The 19370-nt window shown below is 38.9% G+C and overlaps 1 protein-coding gene across 1 annotated transcript; it reads right to left on the reverse strand.

Moving 5' to 3' along the window:
* Positions 1 to 14093: 14093 nt before the first annotated feature.
* Positions 14094 to 18784, reverse strand: LOC118062439 (benzaldehyde dehydrogenase, mitochondrial). The gene is made up of 11 exons (XM_035076189.2): positions 18593 to 18784; positions 17639 to 17773; positions 17359 to 17501; positions 17114 to 17267; positions 16799 to 17028; positions 16317 to 16406; positions 15575 to 15748; positions 15354 to 15491; positions 14867 to 15004; positions 14703 to 14764; positions 14094 to 14572 (listed from the first exon to the last, which is right to left on the reverse strand). The coding sequence occupies exons 1-11, from the start codon at positions 18672 to 18674 to the stop codon at positions 14299 to 14301; spliced, it is 1620 nt and encodes a 539-aa protein (XP_034932080.1). The 5' UTR covers positions 18675 to 18784; the 3' UTR covers positions 14094 to 14298.
* Positions 18785 to 19370: the final 586 nt, after the last annotated feature.

Here is a 19370-nt window from a genome sequence, read left to right on the forward strand (position 1 = left end):
CAATGGCCGTCACTTTGAAAATTTTCATTGTAGAGTTTGGGCAAAAATCATGATTTTTGTTCCATCATACAAGAGTTACGACCATGTTGTCACCCCTCGAAGGGCGAGTTCATCATATAGACTTCATGTTCATACATTTGTCATGCATGCACCCGGATGAAAGATAGGTCCCCTCTGAGGCTACAACACCTGATTTTGAGAGAAACATTAGAGACTGAGTGCTCACCGCAGCATCCATTTCCAAGAAGAGTTAGAGTCTCTGAAAGCAAGTGTGGCTCGTCTCACTAGCTTACTCGAGCAAACACTTAGAAATGCCTCTAATGAAGGTCCTTCCAATTGATCTATCATTTTTGTCCAGCCCCAACAAAGACTCAACCCGAAGAAATTAGGGGCCAACATGATCAAGAGCCTCAACACAATCTGAAAGGGAATTGCATCACCGTTGCATAATGGAGCCTGTTCTTGCTCTGCCAAAATAACTACCTCTGTTTGATCATGCCTGTAAAAACTTGATTTTTTGTTTCAACCTACCCCAGTTTTTGTTGGCAATTTAGCTCAAAATTCCACAAGACTTTCCCTGTCTATTGAGTCTGTCTTGTTAATAAGATCATGTGTTTTGCTGTGTTCATCACATGCCTTCATTTTTGTTGTTTCATGCAAATAACACATTGAGCATAACCTTCAAGCATGAAACCATTGCGTCAAGAATCTTTGGGCGTGTTTTCCCTTTCTTCCAAAATTGTGCATGTTTTCACAAGGATTTTTGGGAATTCAAAGTTTAGTACAAAAACAGAAATCATGTTGATGTTTGTCCGAAACAAACGAGTTCTGGAAATTCAAGTGATTCCTTAGAGAGGTAACCATACACCTAGAAAACCTAAAAAAAAAAAAACACCATGAAGTGACTCCAAAAGCTGGGTTTTACTTGCATGAATAATGAGAAATCACTCTGCATACTCGCATGAAAGCAAAGCTTACCGATCCTAAATGCATGCATTTGAGATGAAGAAAGGCCATCTTTGATAATCCTTTTACAAGGCTGAAATATATCATTTACAGTCCCCTTTTGAGCTTAATAAATTTTTCTTGAAAAATAACCTTGGCTAGGATCACACCCTATACTGGGGGGCAAGTGCAAAAAATCCATAATGATTGAAAGTGCCCAAATAACTCTTGGGGGCATGAAAAAGTCTTCAACGATGAAAGTGCCCAAACAAAACTGGGGGGCATAAAAGAAAATTTTCAATCATCAAAGGTGCCCAATCAAAAGCTAGGGGGCATGAAGAAAAAATCCAAAGGATCCAAAACATTTGAGCAAAAAAAAAAAAAAAAAAAAAAAAAAAAAAAAAAAACAAGGCTAATGCAATGATGCTCAAAATCAAATGAACAAAGAGAAAGAGCCCAAGCCCAACATTGGGGGGCACCGTGGACCATTTTACAAATCATTTCCAAGGTCCAGAAATGTATGAACAAAAGAGTTTGGGATATAAGCACTAGTGATCCTTAGTCTTAAAGTCCCTTAAACACCTTTTGAGCCTACATATATCATTTTCTTCATAGCCAAAAGCCCAAGCCTGCATTACGTGCCTAATGAAGCCCTTTCTGATCAAAGGCAAGCAATTTGGATTGGTAGGCAATGCTTTCTCATGCGAAATAAAATCATTATTCATGCAAATAAAATGAATGCTTTCACAAACGGTTCTCAATAACCCTCAAATTGAAATTTCAACCTTTTGTGACCAACCAGATGTCACTTCGTGTTCTTCACATTTTCACCGAAATCAAAACAAAAAGTTTTCATCACTTTTGATAACCTCTCAATAGGAATCACTTGAATTTCTTCAGAATGAGTTCACTTTGAATCGATGTCAATATGATTTCTGTGTTTGGAATAGCTTTGAAATTCCAAAAATTCTGCATGAAAACAACTCCTTATCAAACCTTCCTTCACATAGCCTCATCCCCAAACCCGAATTGAATACTTGGGGGCATGATCAAGCTAGGGGGCAATCAAAAACATCTATTAGAGCCGGCTCCATGATTCCCTTTCGAAGAAATTATTGGGCAAAATTGGCAACCCTTGAGATAAAAGGGGCGGAGAACAAAGAAGAATGATGGCATCAAGTCTTTCCTAGAGGCCAAGAACGTAAGATATTTCTCGAGTAAGCAAGGGGGACAAAAGCCATCAAAGCTTACTATCAGAGACTCCAACTTCTGAGAAAAGGAGAACTCCATGAAGAAAAGGGGACCTATACTTCTCAGGTAAGTATACATGCATATATTGATCATGATGCATTTATTTCATCCTTGACAGATCGGTGTCTCATCATCATCTCTTTTTTAGTGTGCCTTCGAGCCCTAACCTTTTAGGTAGTGTGTTTTCCAACCCTACCTCTTTTTGAGTGCCCCTTGGAGCACTCACCTCTTAGGTAGTGTGTTTTCTAGCCCTACCTCTTTTCTTTTAGGGTGCCTTCGAGCCCTAACCCTCTTAGGTAGTGTGTTTTCCAACCCTGCCTTTTCTTGAGAGCTCCTTCGAGCCCTCACCTCTTTGGTAATGAGTTTTCCAACCTTGCCTTTTCTCGAGAGCTCTTTCGAGCCCTAACATCTTAGGTAGTGCGTTTTCTAACCACCTCTCCTTCTAAGTGCGCCTTAGAGCCTTCAACCCTTAGGTAGTGCGTTTTCTAACCATACCTCCTTTTGAGTGCGCCTTAAAGCCATCAACCCCTTAGGTAGTGCGTTTTCCAACCATATCTCCTTTTAAGTGCGCCTTAGGGCCATCAACCATCTTAGGTAGTGTGTTTTCCAACCCTTCCTCTTTTTGAGAGCTCCTTCAAGCCCTCACCTCTTAGGTAGTGCGTTTTTCTAACCCTACCTCCTTTTGATTGCTCCTTTGAGCCCTTACCTCTTAGGTAGTGCGTTTTCCAAACCTTGCCTCCTTTTGAGTGCGCCTTGGAGCACTCACCTCTTAGGTAGTGTGTTTTTCTAACCCTACCTCCTTTCGAGTGCGCTAACCTCCTTTAGAGTGCGCTTTTCATCCCTCGTTCCCCATCGAGTCCTATCATGTCATCCCTTTCAGACATTTTGCCTTTTCACCCGGGTAGGTCACCCATTATAATCAGACCTCTTTCAAAACTCTTTTCATCTTCCATTTGGGCCGGTTGCCCATAACAATAAAACCATTTTTGAGAAATCATTGCATTTCTCCCCACCTTCATACTTTTTTCATTTGGGCCGGTTGCCCATAACAATAAAACCATTTTTGAGAAATCATTGCATTTCTCCCCACTTTCAAACTTTTTTCCATTTGGGCCGGTTGCCCATAACAATAAAACCATTTTGAGAAATCTTTGCATTTCTCACCACCTATAAAAATTTTCATCATTTTGAGAAATCTTCGCATTTCTCACCACTTCGAAAAATCTCTGTATTTTTCACCTCTTTGAAAAAATCTTTGTATTTTTCAAAACCTTTCCATCTTGGGCCGGTTGCCCATTACAACAAAACCACTTTGAAAAATCTCTGCATTTTTCACCACTTTGAAAAATCTTTGCATTTTTCATCACTTTGAGAAATCTTTGCATTTCTCACCACTTTGAAAAATCTTTGTATTTTTCACCCCTTCGAAAATCTTTTCATTTTCAACTTGGGCCGGTTGCCCATTACAACAAAACCACTTTGAAAAATCTTTGCATTTCTCACCACCTCTAAAATTTTTCACCATCTTGAGAAATCTTTGATTTCTCACCACTTTGAAAAAATCTCTGCATTTTTCACCTATTTGAAAAATCTTTGTATTTTTCAAAACCTTTCATCGGGCCGGTTGCCCATTACAACAAAACCACTTTGAAAAATCTTTGCATTTTTCACCATTTTGAGAAATCTTTGCATTTCTCACCATTTTGAGAAATCTTTGCATTTCTCACCACCTTGAAAACTCTTTTCATTTCCATCGGGCCGGTTGCCCATTACAACAAAACCACTTTGAAAAATCTTTGCATTTTTCATCACTTTGAGAAATCTTCGCATTCCTCACCATTTTGAGAAATCTTCGCATTTCTCACCACTTTGAAAAATCTCTGCATTTTTCACCTCTTTGAAAAAATCTTTGTATTTTTCAAAACCTTTCACTTGGGCCGGTTGCCATTACAACAAAATCACTTTGAAAAATCTTTGCATTTTTCATCATTTTGAGAAATCTTTGCATTTCTCACCACTTTGAAAAATCTTTGTATTTTTCACCTTTTTGAAAAAATCTTTGTATTTTTCAAAACCTTTCCATCTTGGGCCGGTTGCCCATTACAACAAAACCACTTTGAAAAATCTTTGCATTTTTCACCATTTTGAGAAATCTTCGCATTTCTCACCACTTTGAAAAATCTTTGTATTTTTCACCACTTTAAAACATCTTCGTGTTTTTCACCCGGGTAGGTCACCCATGACAATTCGACCATTTCAAAAAAAAAAAAATCTTCCTTTTTGTTTCTTCTTTACAACGCTTATTATCTAAAGTCCTCTTACAAAAACTTTCTTTTCATAAGCATTGTAAAGAGGGGGGCAACTGTCATAACCCAATTTTGGGTTATTCCCCAAATTTCACTTTTTTGAAAATAAAAAATAAAAAAAAATAAAAAAAATAAAATAAAGGCCGGCAATGTGGAGAAAGCTGATAAAAAAGAACCGCAAAAATAGGCAAAAATCGAAGGTCAAATTAAATGCAAATTCGAAGGTCAAATTAAAATGATTATTGGATGAATTTGCATAAAAATTAAGTTCAATGACATAATTAAATTTTTAATGGGCCAATTTGATTTAATCATGGGCCAAATTAAATTTTAATTATGTTTAAGAATTAATTTAGGTCCAATTGAAGGATTTAATTAAGTGCAAGGACTTAATTATACTTTAAATGGGTCAAATTAATTTGGGGGCTTAATTGGTGAAAAATTAAGTTTGGGAGCTTAATTTGGACTGAATTGAAAAGATTGAAAATTTAAGACCAAATTTAATTTTTATCAAGTGAATTGAACACAAAAATTGAGGGACCAATTTGGAAACCCAAAAAAAAATGTTTTGCCTATAAATAGTAGTTTTTAACTCATTTTGTGGGGGGGTATTTTGTAATTTGAAGGAGGGAACACAAAAGGGAAAAACCCTAAAAAACTGAACTGATTTCCTCTCCTTCACGAAGGCCAGCCGCCGCCCCCCCCCAGTGTTCTTTTTTTCATTTTTCCGACCCGGAGCCACGCACGGCCTCCTCCACCCGGTTGGGATTTTTCTCTCCCAAAACAGCAGCTGCTCCCCACTTGTTCGCCTCTCTCAGCCACAAATCAATCTTTCATACCTCTCTCGGTTGCAGCTTACAGACCTCGTCTCCATCCAGCCGGACCCATCAACACTGAAGCACCTCTCTCGGCAGCATCTCTTCTTCGCTCTCCTCAGCAGCGACGGTCACCACAGCAGCCGGACGCACCCCTTCACTGGCCGCCGCTCACCTCGCAGCCAGGACAACATCGCCGCCCGATCTGCCATCGGGGAAGGAGAAAGGAGCAACGGACAAGCTCTCTTCCTCGGCTGACAGACCCAGCTCTCTCTCCCTTAACCTTTCCGCAACCGGTGACAGAGAAGTAATACCAGAACCCAGCGCCCACCGAAGCCAACCGCTCCTCAGCTCTGACCGGCTTCTCTCTCTCAGCCACCGTGGAGTAAGCTTCGTCCACAGAAGATCCAAAGCAAAGGGCCAACAGAACCACCTCCGGAGAAGAAGAAAGGAACCACGGACAGAAAACAGAAAATTTAAAAACAGATCTGAAACAAAAAAAACTAAAATCAACTGCTTTGTTTGCGTTTTTTTGTGTGTTTGCAGGTGACCGGACCCTCACCGCCAGCTGAAAATTGAAGAGGAGAAGAAGCCGCTCCAGGCGCCTCTGTTTTTTCTGGTGTCCAGCAGCGGCGCGTGGATCCACGCGCCGCCAGTGACGGTGGTGCGTGGATCCACGCGCCGGCACTGTTCATGCAGTCCCCAGATGTCCTCCCCTGATGTCCTCCCCAGTGGAGTCGCCATTCTGTCGCACGTCGAAAAAATCCCGCGCGCGGCATCGGCTGGCGATTTTGTCTCTCGTTGTTGTATTGCTTGAATTGGTTCGTTAGGAGTCGCCACCTAGTATTTAATTGAGGTTACTAGGAAACCCTGGTGGACTGGTCATGGTCAAAGATTCGCGGGTAAGGGACTGATTGTGGTTAGGGAAGGTGTTAGCACCCCTAACACACCCTACCTGAGGTAAGCTGCTCCGTGGACTTGATGTGTTAAAGAAGTTTTAAAAATTTTGTCTTTTCATCGGATTTTAGAAATATAACTTCCGTACAAGTTTATATTTCTACACCGTGATCCAATCAAAATATTAAATCCTTCTTTATTCTTTGCTGTCTCATCACAAAAAAAAATTCATTAAACAAATGTAAACATGCATTTTTTATTATATATTTCTTTCTTTTTCTTTTTTCTTTTACATTTACATTTACAAAAATGCAAATTTAAAAAACTAAATTAAAATTACATTAAATAACTTAAAATTTACAAAATAGTCCCCCAACACTCCAGGAATTGCAGGGGAGGACATCTGGGGACTGCATGAACAGTGCCGGCGCGTGGATCCACGCACCACCGTCACTGGCGGCGCGTGGATCCACGCGCCGCTGCTGGACACCAGAAAAAACAGAGGCGCCTGGAGCGGCTTCTTCTCCTCTTCAATTTTCAGCTGGCGGTGAGGGTCCGGTCACCTGCAAACACACAAAAAAACGCAAACAAAGCAGTTGATTTTAGTTTTTTTGTTTCAGATCTGTTTTTAAATTTTCTGTTTTCTGTCCGTGGTTCCTTTCTTCTTCTCCGGAGGTGGTTCTGTTGGCCCTTTGCTTTGGATCTTCTGTGGACGAAGCTTACTCCACGGTGGCTGAGAGAGAGAGCCGGTCAGAGCTGAGGAGCGGTTGGCTTCGGTGGGCGCTGGGTTCTGGTATTACTTCTCTGTCACCGGTTGCGGAAAGGTTAAGGGAGAGAGAGCTGGGTCTGTCAGCCGAGGAAGAGAGCTTGTCCGTTGCTCCTTTCTCCTTCCCCGATGGCAGATCGGGCGACGATGTTGTCCTGGCTGCGAGGTGAGCGGCGGCCAGTGAAGGGGTGCGTCCGGCTGCTGTGGTGACCGTCGCTGCTGAGGAGAGCGAAGAAGAGATGCTGCCGAGAGAGGTGCTTCAGTGTTGATGGGTCCGGCTGGATGGAGACGAGGTCTGTAAGCTGCAACCGAGAGAGGTATGAAAGATTGATTTGTGGCTGAGAGAGGCGAACAAGTGGGGAGCAGCTGCTGTTTTGGGAGAGAAAAATCCCAACCGGGTGGAGGAGGCCGTGCGTGGCTCCGGGTCGGAAAAATGAAAAAAGAACACTGGGGGGGGCGGCGGCTGGCCTTCGTGAAGGAGAGGAAATCAGTTCAGTTTTTTAGGGTTTTTCCCTTTTGTGTTCCCTCCTTCAAATTACAAAATACCCCCCCACAAAATGAGTTAAAAACTACTATTTATAGGCAAAACATTTTTTTGGGTTTCCAAATTGGTCCCTCAATTTTTGTGTTCAATTCACTTGATAAAAATTAAATTTGGTCTTAAATTTTCAATCTTTTCAATTCAGTCCAAATTAAGCTCCCAAACTTAATTTTTCACCAATTAAGCCCCCAAATTAATTTGACCCATTTAAAGTATAATTAAGTCCTTGCACTTAATTAAATCCTTCAATTGGACCTAAATTAATTCTTAAACATAATTAAAATTTAATTTGGCCCATGATTAAATCAAATTGGCCCATTAAAAATTTAATTATGTCATTGAACTTAATTTTTATGCAAATTCATCCAATAATCATTTAATTTGACCTTCGAATTTGCATTTAATTTGACCTTCGATTTTTGCCTATTTTTGCGGTTCTTTTTTATCAGCTTTTCTCCACATTTGCCGCCTTTATTTTATTTTTTTTATTTTTTTTATTTTTTATTTTCAAAAAAAGTGAAATTTGGGGAATAACCCAAAATTGGGTTATGACAGTTACATTCTCTGAGATGGTTGAAAATGCTACATTTATTTTTCTAAAGTTGCATACTTGATCAACCAAAACTACCAAAGAAAAAGATACATAATGGTCGAACGATATGTCTCTAGATTAAACCTTAAAAATTAGAGTTTTTAATTTGGAATTTATGTAAATTGTAATTTAGTCCATTTTCTTCCAATTACTTTTAATTGCACTAATAATTGCCGCCTAAACTTTTAATTTCATGCAATTTCACCCCTATTAAACTCAATTATCATCCCCAAAGTTAATTGCCTATTTCATTTTAGTCATTGGTTTTGAAATAGTGCATTTTCACCCTCAATTGATCAACAAACTTCCAAAATCTTCAATTGACTCCTAATTTGATCAATTTCAACTCCTGTATTAACATGTTTTTTTATTTTTTTTTGGTCCTTAGTTTTGGATTTCTTCAATCAAGTCCCTAATTGCTCATCAAACTTTAATATTTATGTAATTAAGCCCCTGATTTGGTGAAATTAACTTTTTTAAAATTATTACAATTCAACCCTGAGACTTTAATTTCTTCCATTTAAGGCCTAAATTGACTTTAAAATTAATATTTCTTGCAATTAAGTCCTTAATAAAATTAATTAAGCCTTTCAAAATTCTTATTGAGCCCTTATCTATCCAAATTTCTATTTTTTACCAAAAAAATAAAATTCACCAATGGGGCCCTTTATCAATCAGAATTGGGTTTAACAATTTTATCTTATATATTTTGATCCTCAAACTTTTTTACTTGTTATTGTGGTCCTTCACCACCAACTTGGACAATATTCTAGGCTTTCTTCATGTATATCCTCTTGTATTTTGAATTTTATTTTTCTATTTTCTCTTTTTTTTTCTTTATTTTTTTTGTGGAATCAAAAGTGGGTAACAATAATATTTTAAGCTTTTTTCATGTAAATCCTCTTATATTCCTACTGAACCTGGCTGCTTCACGAAAGCTTCCAAATACTCTTATTTGGTTACTCCATCAATTGGATTTTCAAAACACATTTCTTAATGGTTTCCTTCATAAACATGTTTAAATGCAACAACTACGAAGATTTATTTATCCTGATTATCCGTAACATGTGTGTAAATTGAAAAAGGAGCCTTTATAGTCTTCGACAAGCCCCAAGGGCATGATTTTTAGATTTACAGATCAACTCCACCAACTTGGTTTTAAAGGCTATAAAGGCTGACACATCTCTTTATACTCTTTTCTAAGACACAATCCATATAATCATTTATATGGATGATATAATTGTTGCTTGCTCGGACACCAAAGCCATTGATCAATTGTTCTACAAGTTGTTTATGATTTTTCCAGTGAAAGGTTTAAGATCTTTTTTTCTTGGTGTTGAAACTCTTTGTGATGGACATGATTTATTTCTCACTCAAAGAGAATATATTGTGTCAAAGAACCAACTCAACCCAATAGCTTAAACTGTTAGGTGAGGTCCTAGGATATGATTTATATTATTCTCTAACATACCCCCTCAAGTGAAAGCCCTTTGGGCTTGAAACTTGCACAGGCCCACATTACCTTGTGCTTAATTTTTATCAAATAAATGGGGATGGTGAGATTCAAACTCGTGACCACTGGGTCATCAAGGCTCTAATACCATGTCAAAGAACCAACTCAACCCAATAGCTTAAACTGTTAGGTGAGGTCCTAGGATATGATTTATATTATGTTTAAATGCAACAACTACGAAGATTTATTTATCCTGATTATCCGCAACATGTGTGTAAATTGAAAAATGAGCCTTTATAGTCTTCGACAAGCCTCAAGGGCATGATTTTTAGATTTACAGATCAACTCCACCAACTTGGTTTTAAAGGCTATAAAGGCTGACACATCTCTTTATACTCTTTTCTAAGACACAATCCATATAATCATTTATATGGATGATATAATTGTTGCTTGCTCGGACACCAAAGCCATTGATCAATTGTTCTACAAGTTGTCTATGATTTTTCCAGTGAAAGGTTTAAGTTGGGTTTTGAAAAAGCACTTTGTGCACTTCAATTAATGCATTAAAGAAATTATTTTACCCTCGTACTTGTCGAGTATGGAGACTTGTACATGGAGAGGATTTGGATTTTGTTGTTAAAACCATATTCAGATTTAGGCCATGTTTGTTTTCAGGAATTCACTTTCCTTCTTTCCCTACCAGTATCATATTAGATGAAAACAATTATCCATTATGGTCTCAACTAATGGAGATGCGCATTGGTGCTCGTAACAAAACCGGATTTCTCACTGGAGCAACAAAAAAACCTGAACCTGAAGATCCTACGTTTGCAACATGGATCACCGAAAGTCAAAAGGTGAAAAGTTGGCTTATTGATTCAATGAGTCCGTTACTGATGCAGCGATTTATTCGCCTATCCACAGCCAAGGTGATATGGGAGGCTGTGTCAAAGACCTTCTATGATGGCTCGAATGAAACTCGGTTGTTTGAATTGAATCAGAAATCTTTCTCTATCAAACAAGAGGGAAGACCGGTGTCCATTTACTACAATGAACTTGTGGCTCTTTTTCAGGAAATTGACCATAGAACGGCCTCTCAAGGAGAGACAGTTGAAGGAGTCATCCAGCTGCACTCAACAATGCATCGCCTTCGTGTCCACATATTTTTGAGTGGCCTTGACTCTGAGTTTGAGCAAGTCCGTGGAAAAATATTACGCAAGGATCCAAAGCTGGATTTGGAGAGTACATATGCATGCATAAGGAGGGAGTTTCAACAAAGGCAGACCATGGGAAACTATCGAACAACAAGTGAGCACTCCGTGCACTCTGCCATGTTTACAAAGCAACCTCGTCAAACCAGCATCAACCCCTATGGACATCAACCACAAGCTCGGCATATTTCCTAATCAGATTCCAACAGACATGGGTTGCTATCAACGGTTGGTTGGTCGACTGATTTATTTATCCCATACAAGACCGGACATCGCCTACGCCGTCAGTGTCGTAAGTCAATTTATGCATGCACCCAGCGAAGAACACCTGTATGCCGTGAATAGAATTTTACGATACTTGAAGGGTACCCCAGGTAAAGGTTTATTATTCTCAAAACATGGAGTCTCCAGCATTGAGGGATATACTGACGCTGATTGGGCAGGGGATCAAACAACCAGAAAATCTACATCAGACTACTTTACTTTTGTCCACGGAAATCTGGTTACATGGCGGAGTAAGAAGCAAAAAGTGGTGGTTAGGTCAAGTGCGGAGGCAGAATTTCGAGGTATGGCTCATGGGGTATGTGAACTATTATGGATTCAGAGGGTTCTGACAGAATTAGGGATTCACTTTACGGACCCAATGACTCTATACTGCGATAATAAGGCATCCATTTCCATTGCGCAAAATCCTGTTCAACATGACCGCACCAAGCACGTTGAAATTGATCGTCACTTCATCAAAGAAAAATTAGATCAGAAGCTCATACAATTTCCCTTCGTTCAGTCAACATATCAGTTAGCTGACATTCTTACCAAGGTCGTTTCAGGACCGGCATTTCAGCGAATAATTACCAAGTTGGGCATGACGGATATCTATGCTCCAACTTGAGGGGGAGTGTTGACAATTAATTGAGATTCTGCAATCTGATTAATTATAGGAAGTAGATCAAATAGTAATTTGTAATCTGATTATTGCCTATTCTGATCGATTCTTGTATAGGCAGTAATTATGTGAATCTGATCGATTATAGAAGGCATATCAAATCGTGTACAAAATTAATACACTTTCTTAGAATAGGATTGTTACCTGTTCAGAGCTCTGCCTATTCAGAGCACTGCCTATTCAGAGCTCTGCCTATATATTTCCTCCTACAAGGAGAAGAATACTAATGAAAAATTTAGCCTGTATACATTATTGTTTTCTACATGGTATCAGAGCAATAGCTAATTAAACACGAAACCCACACGAATTCCCTACGACATGACGAACCTTAACCCCATTGTTCCCGTCCCACAAAACAACCAAACATCACCCATTATTATTCATCAAGACAATTCTTCTAAGTCCCCAACAGCGAATGCAGTCGTTACTGTCCACCCTGCACCTTCCAAACCTGGAGCCTAGAGTGTTTGGGTGTACTGCTTATGTTCACATTCCAAAGGTGTTACGAACGAAACTTGATCCATGTGCCACTCGGTGTGTCTTTGTTGGCTATTCAGACTTCCAGAAAGGACTGAATTTGCTGAGGTAGAACAGATGCTTGAACAACTTGGGAACACTAGCACTGATGAGGAATCACGGGGCAGAAGCATTGCTGAGGAGTCATCCCGAAATATAGAGTTGCCATTGTTAACACCAGCAACCAATGAATCTTCTCAGAATGGTGAATCCCAGGTAATCCTAAACCCCATATCTGATGAGTCAAATGCCATTACTGATATCCCTTATGTCCAGGATGTTCATCCTACTTCAGCCCCTAGCTGTTCCGATATCCCTTATGTCCAGGATGTTTATCCTACTGCAGCCCCTAGATGTTCCCAACGATCAACCAAAGGTGTCCCAAAGAAACAGTATGAACTCGATCATAGAGTCAATATCCAATATCCAATCAACAATTATGTCTCTAACCATAGGTTGTCTGAATCATATGCACTCACTATTAATCAATTATCTAATATATCCATCCCTAGTAATGTGCAGGAAGCCTTGACAGATCCAGCTTGGGCCACGGCAGTGAATGAAGAAATGCAAGCTTTGCAAAGGAACTCTACTTGGGAACTTGTCTCCCTACCCGAAGGAAAGAAAACAATTGGCTATCGTTGGGTGTTCACTGTGAAACTTAAAACTGACGGCAGCATTGACAGGTTTAAAGCCCGGTTGGTTGCAAAGGGGTATACGCAAAAATACGGCGTAGATTATCAAGAGACCTTCGCACCGGTTGCCAAGCTCGACACAATCCGGATTCTCATATCTATAGCAGCCAATCGGGAGTGGCCTTTGAAACAGTTTGATGTTAAAAACGCATTCCTCAATGGGGACTTAGAAGAAGAAGTGTATATGGACTTGCCACCGGGTGTGAAATGCAACTCTGCAACTATGAGCCAAGTTTGTCGTTTGAAGAAGTCTCTATATGGGCTGAAACAATCCCCTAGAGCTTGGTTTGGTCGGTTCTCATCTGCCATGACAGCATTCAATTACAAACAGAGTAATGCAGACCATACTCTGTTTATAAAGCACCAAAACGGGAAGGTAACAGCTCTTATTGTTTACGTGGACGACATGGTGTTAACAGGGGATGATCCAGAGGAGATGCAGCTCTTACAGGAACATTTAGCTGCTGCATTCGAAATGAAAAGCCTTGGAGAACTCAGATACTTCTTAGGCATTGAAGTTGCCAGATCAGCTCACGGGATTTCTATGTCACAACGCAAGTATGTGCTTGACCTGCTAACCGAGACAGGCATGCTTGCTTGCGAACCAACTCAACTCAATAGCTTAAACTGTTAGGTGAGGTCCTAGGATATGATTTATATTATTTTCTAACATATTGCAGATTTGCTACGTAAGGCAGACCTTGACAAAGTGAAACCATGTCCAACATCTGTCATCTTTCTAAACTCGAAGGTTCTGATTTGAGTGACCCTCAATTCTATATAAGCACTATTGGAACTCCAAATTATCTTGGATTTACTCGTCTAGCTAGATTTCTCTTACATTTTTCATTGTGTAAGAAAGTTCTTGCATTAACCTAAGGATCCTTATTGTCAGACGGTGAAGAGAATACTCAGACATCTCAAGCAAACAATATCATTTGGTCTTTGGTTTACCAGACAAACTAATCAATCTCTCAACATTATGCTGAGGGTGATGGATGGTACGGTTGCACAATCGGGACTGGGGATGCCTAATGCATGAATTCGTGGTTGTTTTCTATATGTGATTAGCTTCTGATGGAGGTGATTGATAGGTTTGCTTGGAGGTGATAGATATGTTTCAAAAGAAGCTGGCCAATCAAACGCAGCCAAGCAACTGTTTGAATTCTGGCAATAATTAATTACCTTCTTGATGTCAAAGGCACGAGTACAAGGATCTGTCTGCTGCGTTGTAGTTGAGCTTAATTAAAGAGTGATTGAGAAACAAACAAGCTTGTCTTCTTGAGAGACTTCAACATTTTCCCATGATTCAAACAATCCTTGCATACTTTACTTATTTACTGATGGAAAGGAATCCCAGAAGCTTACAACCATGCTGGATTCTTCAATGGAGTAACAACAGCTTTCACTTGCAAGTAGTTATGGAGGCTGTAGATGCCCTTTTCCCTGCCTATTCCACTCATTTTATAGCCACCAAATGGAATTGCCGCATCAAAGACATCGAAGCAATTGATCCATACACTCCCCACCCTCAACGCTCGTGACAAGGTGTTGGCAGTGTCCACATTCTTGGTGAAAATTCCTGCTGCGAGGCCGTAACGGGTGGTGTTTGCCCTCTGTATTACTTCATCGATATTCCTGGTGCAGAAGCACAACTTGTTTTAGACATACAATATAAAAGACCATAACTGAATTTAAATTCAACTCTGTTCCATCTAATTTGGTAATTTTTTAGATGAAGACAAGCTTGTTTAAGATTACAGCTCACTTGAACTTCAAGATGGATTGCACTGGGCCAAAGATCTCATCCTTTGCTATCAACATATCATCCTGTTCTAACAAGATGTTAGTATTGCATTGCAAAGATTAAGATTCAATACTTTGACACACAGTAAAAGGGGAGAAATAATAACAGAGTGGTGTATCCATTACCTGTACATTTGAGAAAACAGTAGGCTGGATAAAGTAGCCCTTGGAGCCAAATCTTTGACCTCCACATTCAAGGGTAGCATTGCTTTCAACACCAGATTTTATGTACCTGAGGATCTTCTCAAACTGCTCGGAGTCGATCTGAAATTTCCACATGGTCCATAAACAACATTACTTGATGGCTCTCACCATTTTTCTCAAGGTCCATAAACAATTACCATTAATTCCCAAAGATGAACATCCCATAACAATTCCATATAGTCATATGCCGGTTTTGGATGTTTAAACCATTGACCATTTTAGCTATAAGCTTCAGCTAGGTTTGCAGTTTCACTCACACACAGAAAAGAAGGATCATGCTCATAATCTGGGCCTTAAACCAAGCACTTGAGAAATTTTTTATGCCTATTTGAGGGATTTCTGGTGCCTATTCAGATTGCCAAGGCTCAATTGTTTCAATCATCAAATCTTACAGGAAGAGACAGGGTACCTGAGGGCCTTGCTCAACGCCCTTCTTGAAGGGATCACCAACGACACGTCGTAGAGCACGTGCCTTGGCTTTTTCTATGAACTCATCGTACACACGTTCATGTACATATGTACGAGAACCAGCACAGCAACATTGTCCCTGCAAACAGCAAGCATGCACAACTAATCAGTGGTTACACATCAAATTGAAACCACCAATGTATGCACAGTTGTTGGACAAACCTGATTGAAGAACAAAGCAAAGTGTGCAAGCTCCACAGCCTTGTCAACATCAGCATCCTCACATACAATGAAAGGTGATTTCCCTCCCAGCTCTAATGTAACTGGTTTTAGATTACTTTTCGCAGCAAGTTCAAGTATAATCTTACCAGTTTCAGTTGATCCAGTGAAAGCAATCTGCAAACAATATGGTATATTAATCACTGCTCTACCACAAACACACTACATGGCATACACAGTACAGTATTTTAGTTAATACAATTATAACAACCAAGTGTGTTGGAAATGCAATCTTTTACTACGATTACTACGATCAAGAAAAATATTGGCAATCCAAAAATGTTAGAAACGAGACCTCTTACTGTGACAAAGAAAAGAAATTAGTTGGATAGAAAAGGGTATGGTGTTCCGAAGGTTCCATGATCCAGTCACGAGGTGCAACTAATCTATCAATGAAAGTGAGACTAGGAAATTAAAAACAGCCACGAGGAAGCTTATGGTTCCTATATAAAAAGTTCTTCTTGATGTTGCCATTGTATATATCAGTGTTACTCTGGAAGCTGTGGTTGAAAGTTGAAACAACAGGAAGCCGTACATTTTCAAGTAAAACCACAGGTGGAAACAAAATTTCAGACTCTCTGAGCCATGCTATACAGGAAGTCAGGGGATTATGTACCATAATGCTAAGCTCATATGCCATAGATTCTCTTGAAAGTTGGCAAGATACTGAGAGATAATAAAATACCTTGTCCACATCCATGTGACAAGCAAGAGCTGCACCAGCGCTTGGACCATAGCCAGAAACTACATTCAGAACACCTGGAGGAAGACCAGCCTGCCATGAAGGATAAAAAATAGATTTCAAGAAAACCCCGTGGTAAAAAATAAAAGAAACTTCACGAGTTTCATCTCTGCCGTATTAAGACCATTGTATACCACCAGGAAACAGTAAAAGAGCCGATCACGCTATTTAGTTTAAGGAAATTAACTGCACTGTTCTAGAGGTTTAATACACACGTAAGGGTTGCTGCATAATACAATCATTTCCATATTCACCAACCTTTTCAGATTTAAGTGGATACTTGAACGCATTTAAGTGGAGAATTTTTATGAACTTCATGTGATACCTGTAAAGGCATTGTTTGCATAGCTTTGCTGCTCGCATATATCATGATAATTCTATTTAAACCAGATATTTGTCATGTAAACATTTGTCATTAATCTTACCTCTTGGAAAAGCTTCGCTGCATAGAGAGCAGTCAGTGGTGTTTGTTCTGCTGATTTTAGAACAATTGTATTACCACAAGCTAATGCAGGTCCAACTTTCCAAGCAAACATGATAAGAGGAAAGTTCCAAGGGATTATCTGTCCGGCGACACCAATGGGTTCATGCAATGTTTGAACATGGTGATTACCATCCGCTGGAACTGTTAGTCCATGGATTTTGTCTGCCCAACCTGGATATTAAAGACGAAAAGAATCAGAAATCCATGTAGTCAACAACACAACAAGTTGACATTGCATGCTTTAATGAAATCTCACCAGCATAGTAACGAAATAAACGTGCAAAACTTGGCAACTCGGATTTAGCAGACTGTTCATAAGGCTTCCCACTATCCCACGACTCCAAAGTTGCAAGCTCCCCTCTATGTTTATCAACCAAATCAGCAAAACGCAACATTATCAGTGACCTTTCCTGCAAAAATTCCCACATGTAAGTCAACTGGTAACAAACAAGACATCATTGACATTATAATTCACCAGAGAGGCTAGGCAAGAATTCTTACATAAGCACTCATCTTCGGCCATGGTCCCTCATCAAATGCTTTACGAGCAGCAGCTACTGCACGGTTGACGTCTTCAGCATCACCTTCAGCCACATGAGCAATCACTTCTCCAGTACGAGGATCATGTGTTGGAAAGGTTTTGCCTACAACCAATCGAAAATCCAAAATCAGCAAGAATGCTTAATTCAACGGATTGGAAATAGCTCTCCATTTCCAATTCAAGAAGTGCAAATGAAAACTAAACAAAAATAACACAGATGTTTTATCAACCAAGGACTACCAGATGCTGCATCGACGAATTGGCCATTGATTAAATGCTGAGTGTAGCTAACTTTAACAGGTGGAGTGATTGTTTCCTCAAGTGCTGCAGCATTGCTAAACCTGTAGACCCCCCTTCCTCTGCTAGGATTTTTTCCTGAGGATCATATCCTAGAAATGTAAATTAATCTTGACAACCTTAAATCCGAAAAACTAGAATATATATATATATATAACATGATTGGAACAAAAACAGGAAACTATCTTTGCATTCCCATGCGCAGAACATAAAAGAAAATGAAAATAGGGCCTTCTTTAAATATTAAAATTTCCATTCTCTTTATGACTCGTGTTCTGTTCAGCTGGAGAAGCTCTAAAGTGAATAGCAGCTCCTAGAATCCTCTCTGCGGCTGTTGCTATATCCATGTACCCAAAGTCAAAGGGAACCGCCATGGATAGAAGGCTCTGTTTGTAGATCATCATGTGGTCAAAGAGATCTAGTTAAGTTGTATTAAGTAAAAACAAAAATGGGGATTCTGTTTTTTTATTTTATTTTTTCTCAAGCACTGATTTGAGGCCCAAGTTGACATTACATAGACCTGAAACTCCATGTTCCTGTGTTAATTAGAAATTAATATTTGGCTCCTTTTGTGAAACACTATCTGCTGAACAGAGTTGCGGAATAAAATCTCCAAAACTTTTGTTCCATGCTGAATCTTCTTTAGACTCAAAAAGAAAGATGAAAACATGTTGTAATTCAAATAACAGAAAAAAGACTCTTAACTCAAAATTAATTCTCCATTTCTTCTCCACCTTTACCTCTTGGCAACCAACCAAACGCAAGGGGTATATCTCCAAAATTAACTAAAAGATATATTAACAGCATAAAGAAACTGTAGCTGAAGGAATGAACAATAAAACTTCAATCATCTAAAAGGCAATAAAAAAGAACAGGATATAAATGAAATAACAGTACCTCGAGACAAAAGAAGAGGAGTAGAAGCAGAGGGAGCAGAGAGAGAACGAGAAAGCAACGAAGATATCCTGCGAGCTGCCATCACTACTTCCACTGTGAGGTCTCAGTACACTACTGCTAACTACTTATTTTCTTGCTTATCTAGATGAAACCATATGAAGAGAAGACGGGAGCTTTTTTTTATTATTATTAGATAAAGACACTACGTTTTTTGTCTTCTTTGCTTGTCATTTTATACGATCTATCTGCAATCAACCTGTGACTCCCAATGCACTATCCATTTCTATTAGATTAAATCTTAGTTTGATGAAATGAAAAGTATTTAAATGTTATTAGCAAAAGAAGAAAGAAAACGTTAATTAGTTTTATATGTGATGAAGGGTGGTGAACATTTAAATTCACTATTTGCTATGATAGTGAAATGATGTAAATGACTTTCCTTAAAAATAAAACTGTTTGTCTTTAATCTAATTATTTTTGTCCTTTTATACAGTATTTTTAATCATAAAAAATTTGTTTGAAGGTATCTTTATTTATTTATTTATTTATTATTTTGATACACAGTAAAATAATTAAAATACTGTAAAAAAAAGCTAATATTTTTGTTTGAAGGTATTTTAAACCTTTTTTTAATATATAATTAAAGTAAAAAAAGCTAATGGCATGTAGCAGTCGTCGTGTACTTTAGGCAATGTGTATAGCGGCTTCTAATTAATAAAAAAATATTTTTTTATTATTTTATTCTTCATCATCTTTCTTTTTTATTTTTGTTTTGGTG

The sequence above is a fragment of the Populus alba genome, chromosome 15 (assembly GCF_005239225.2).
Source record: "Populus alba chromosome 15, ASM523922v2, whole genome shotgun sequence".
Lineage (NCBI taxonomy): Eukaryota > Viridiplantae > Streptophyta > Magnoliopsida > Malpighiales > Salicaceae > Populus > Populus alba.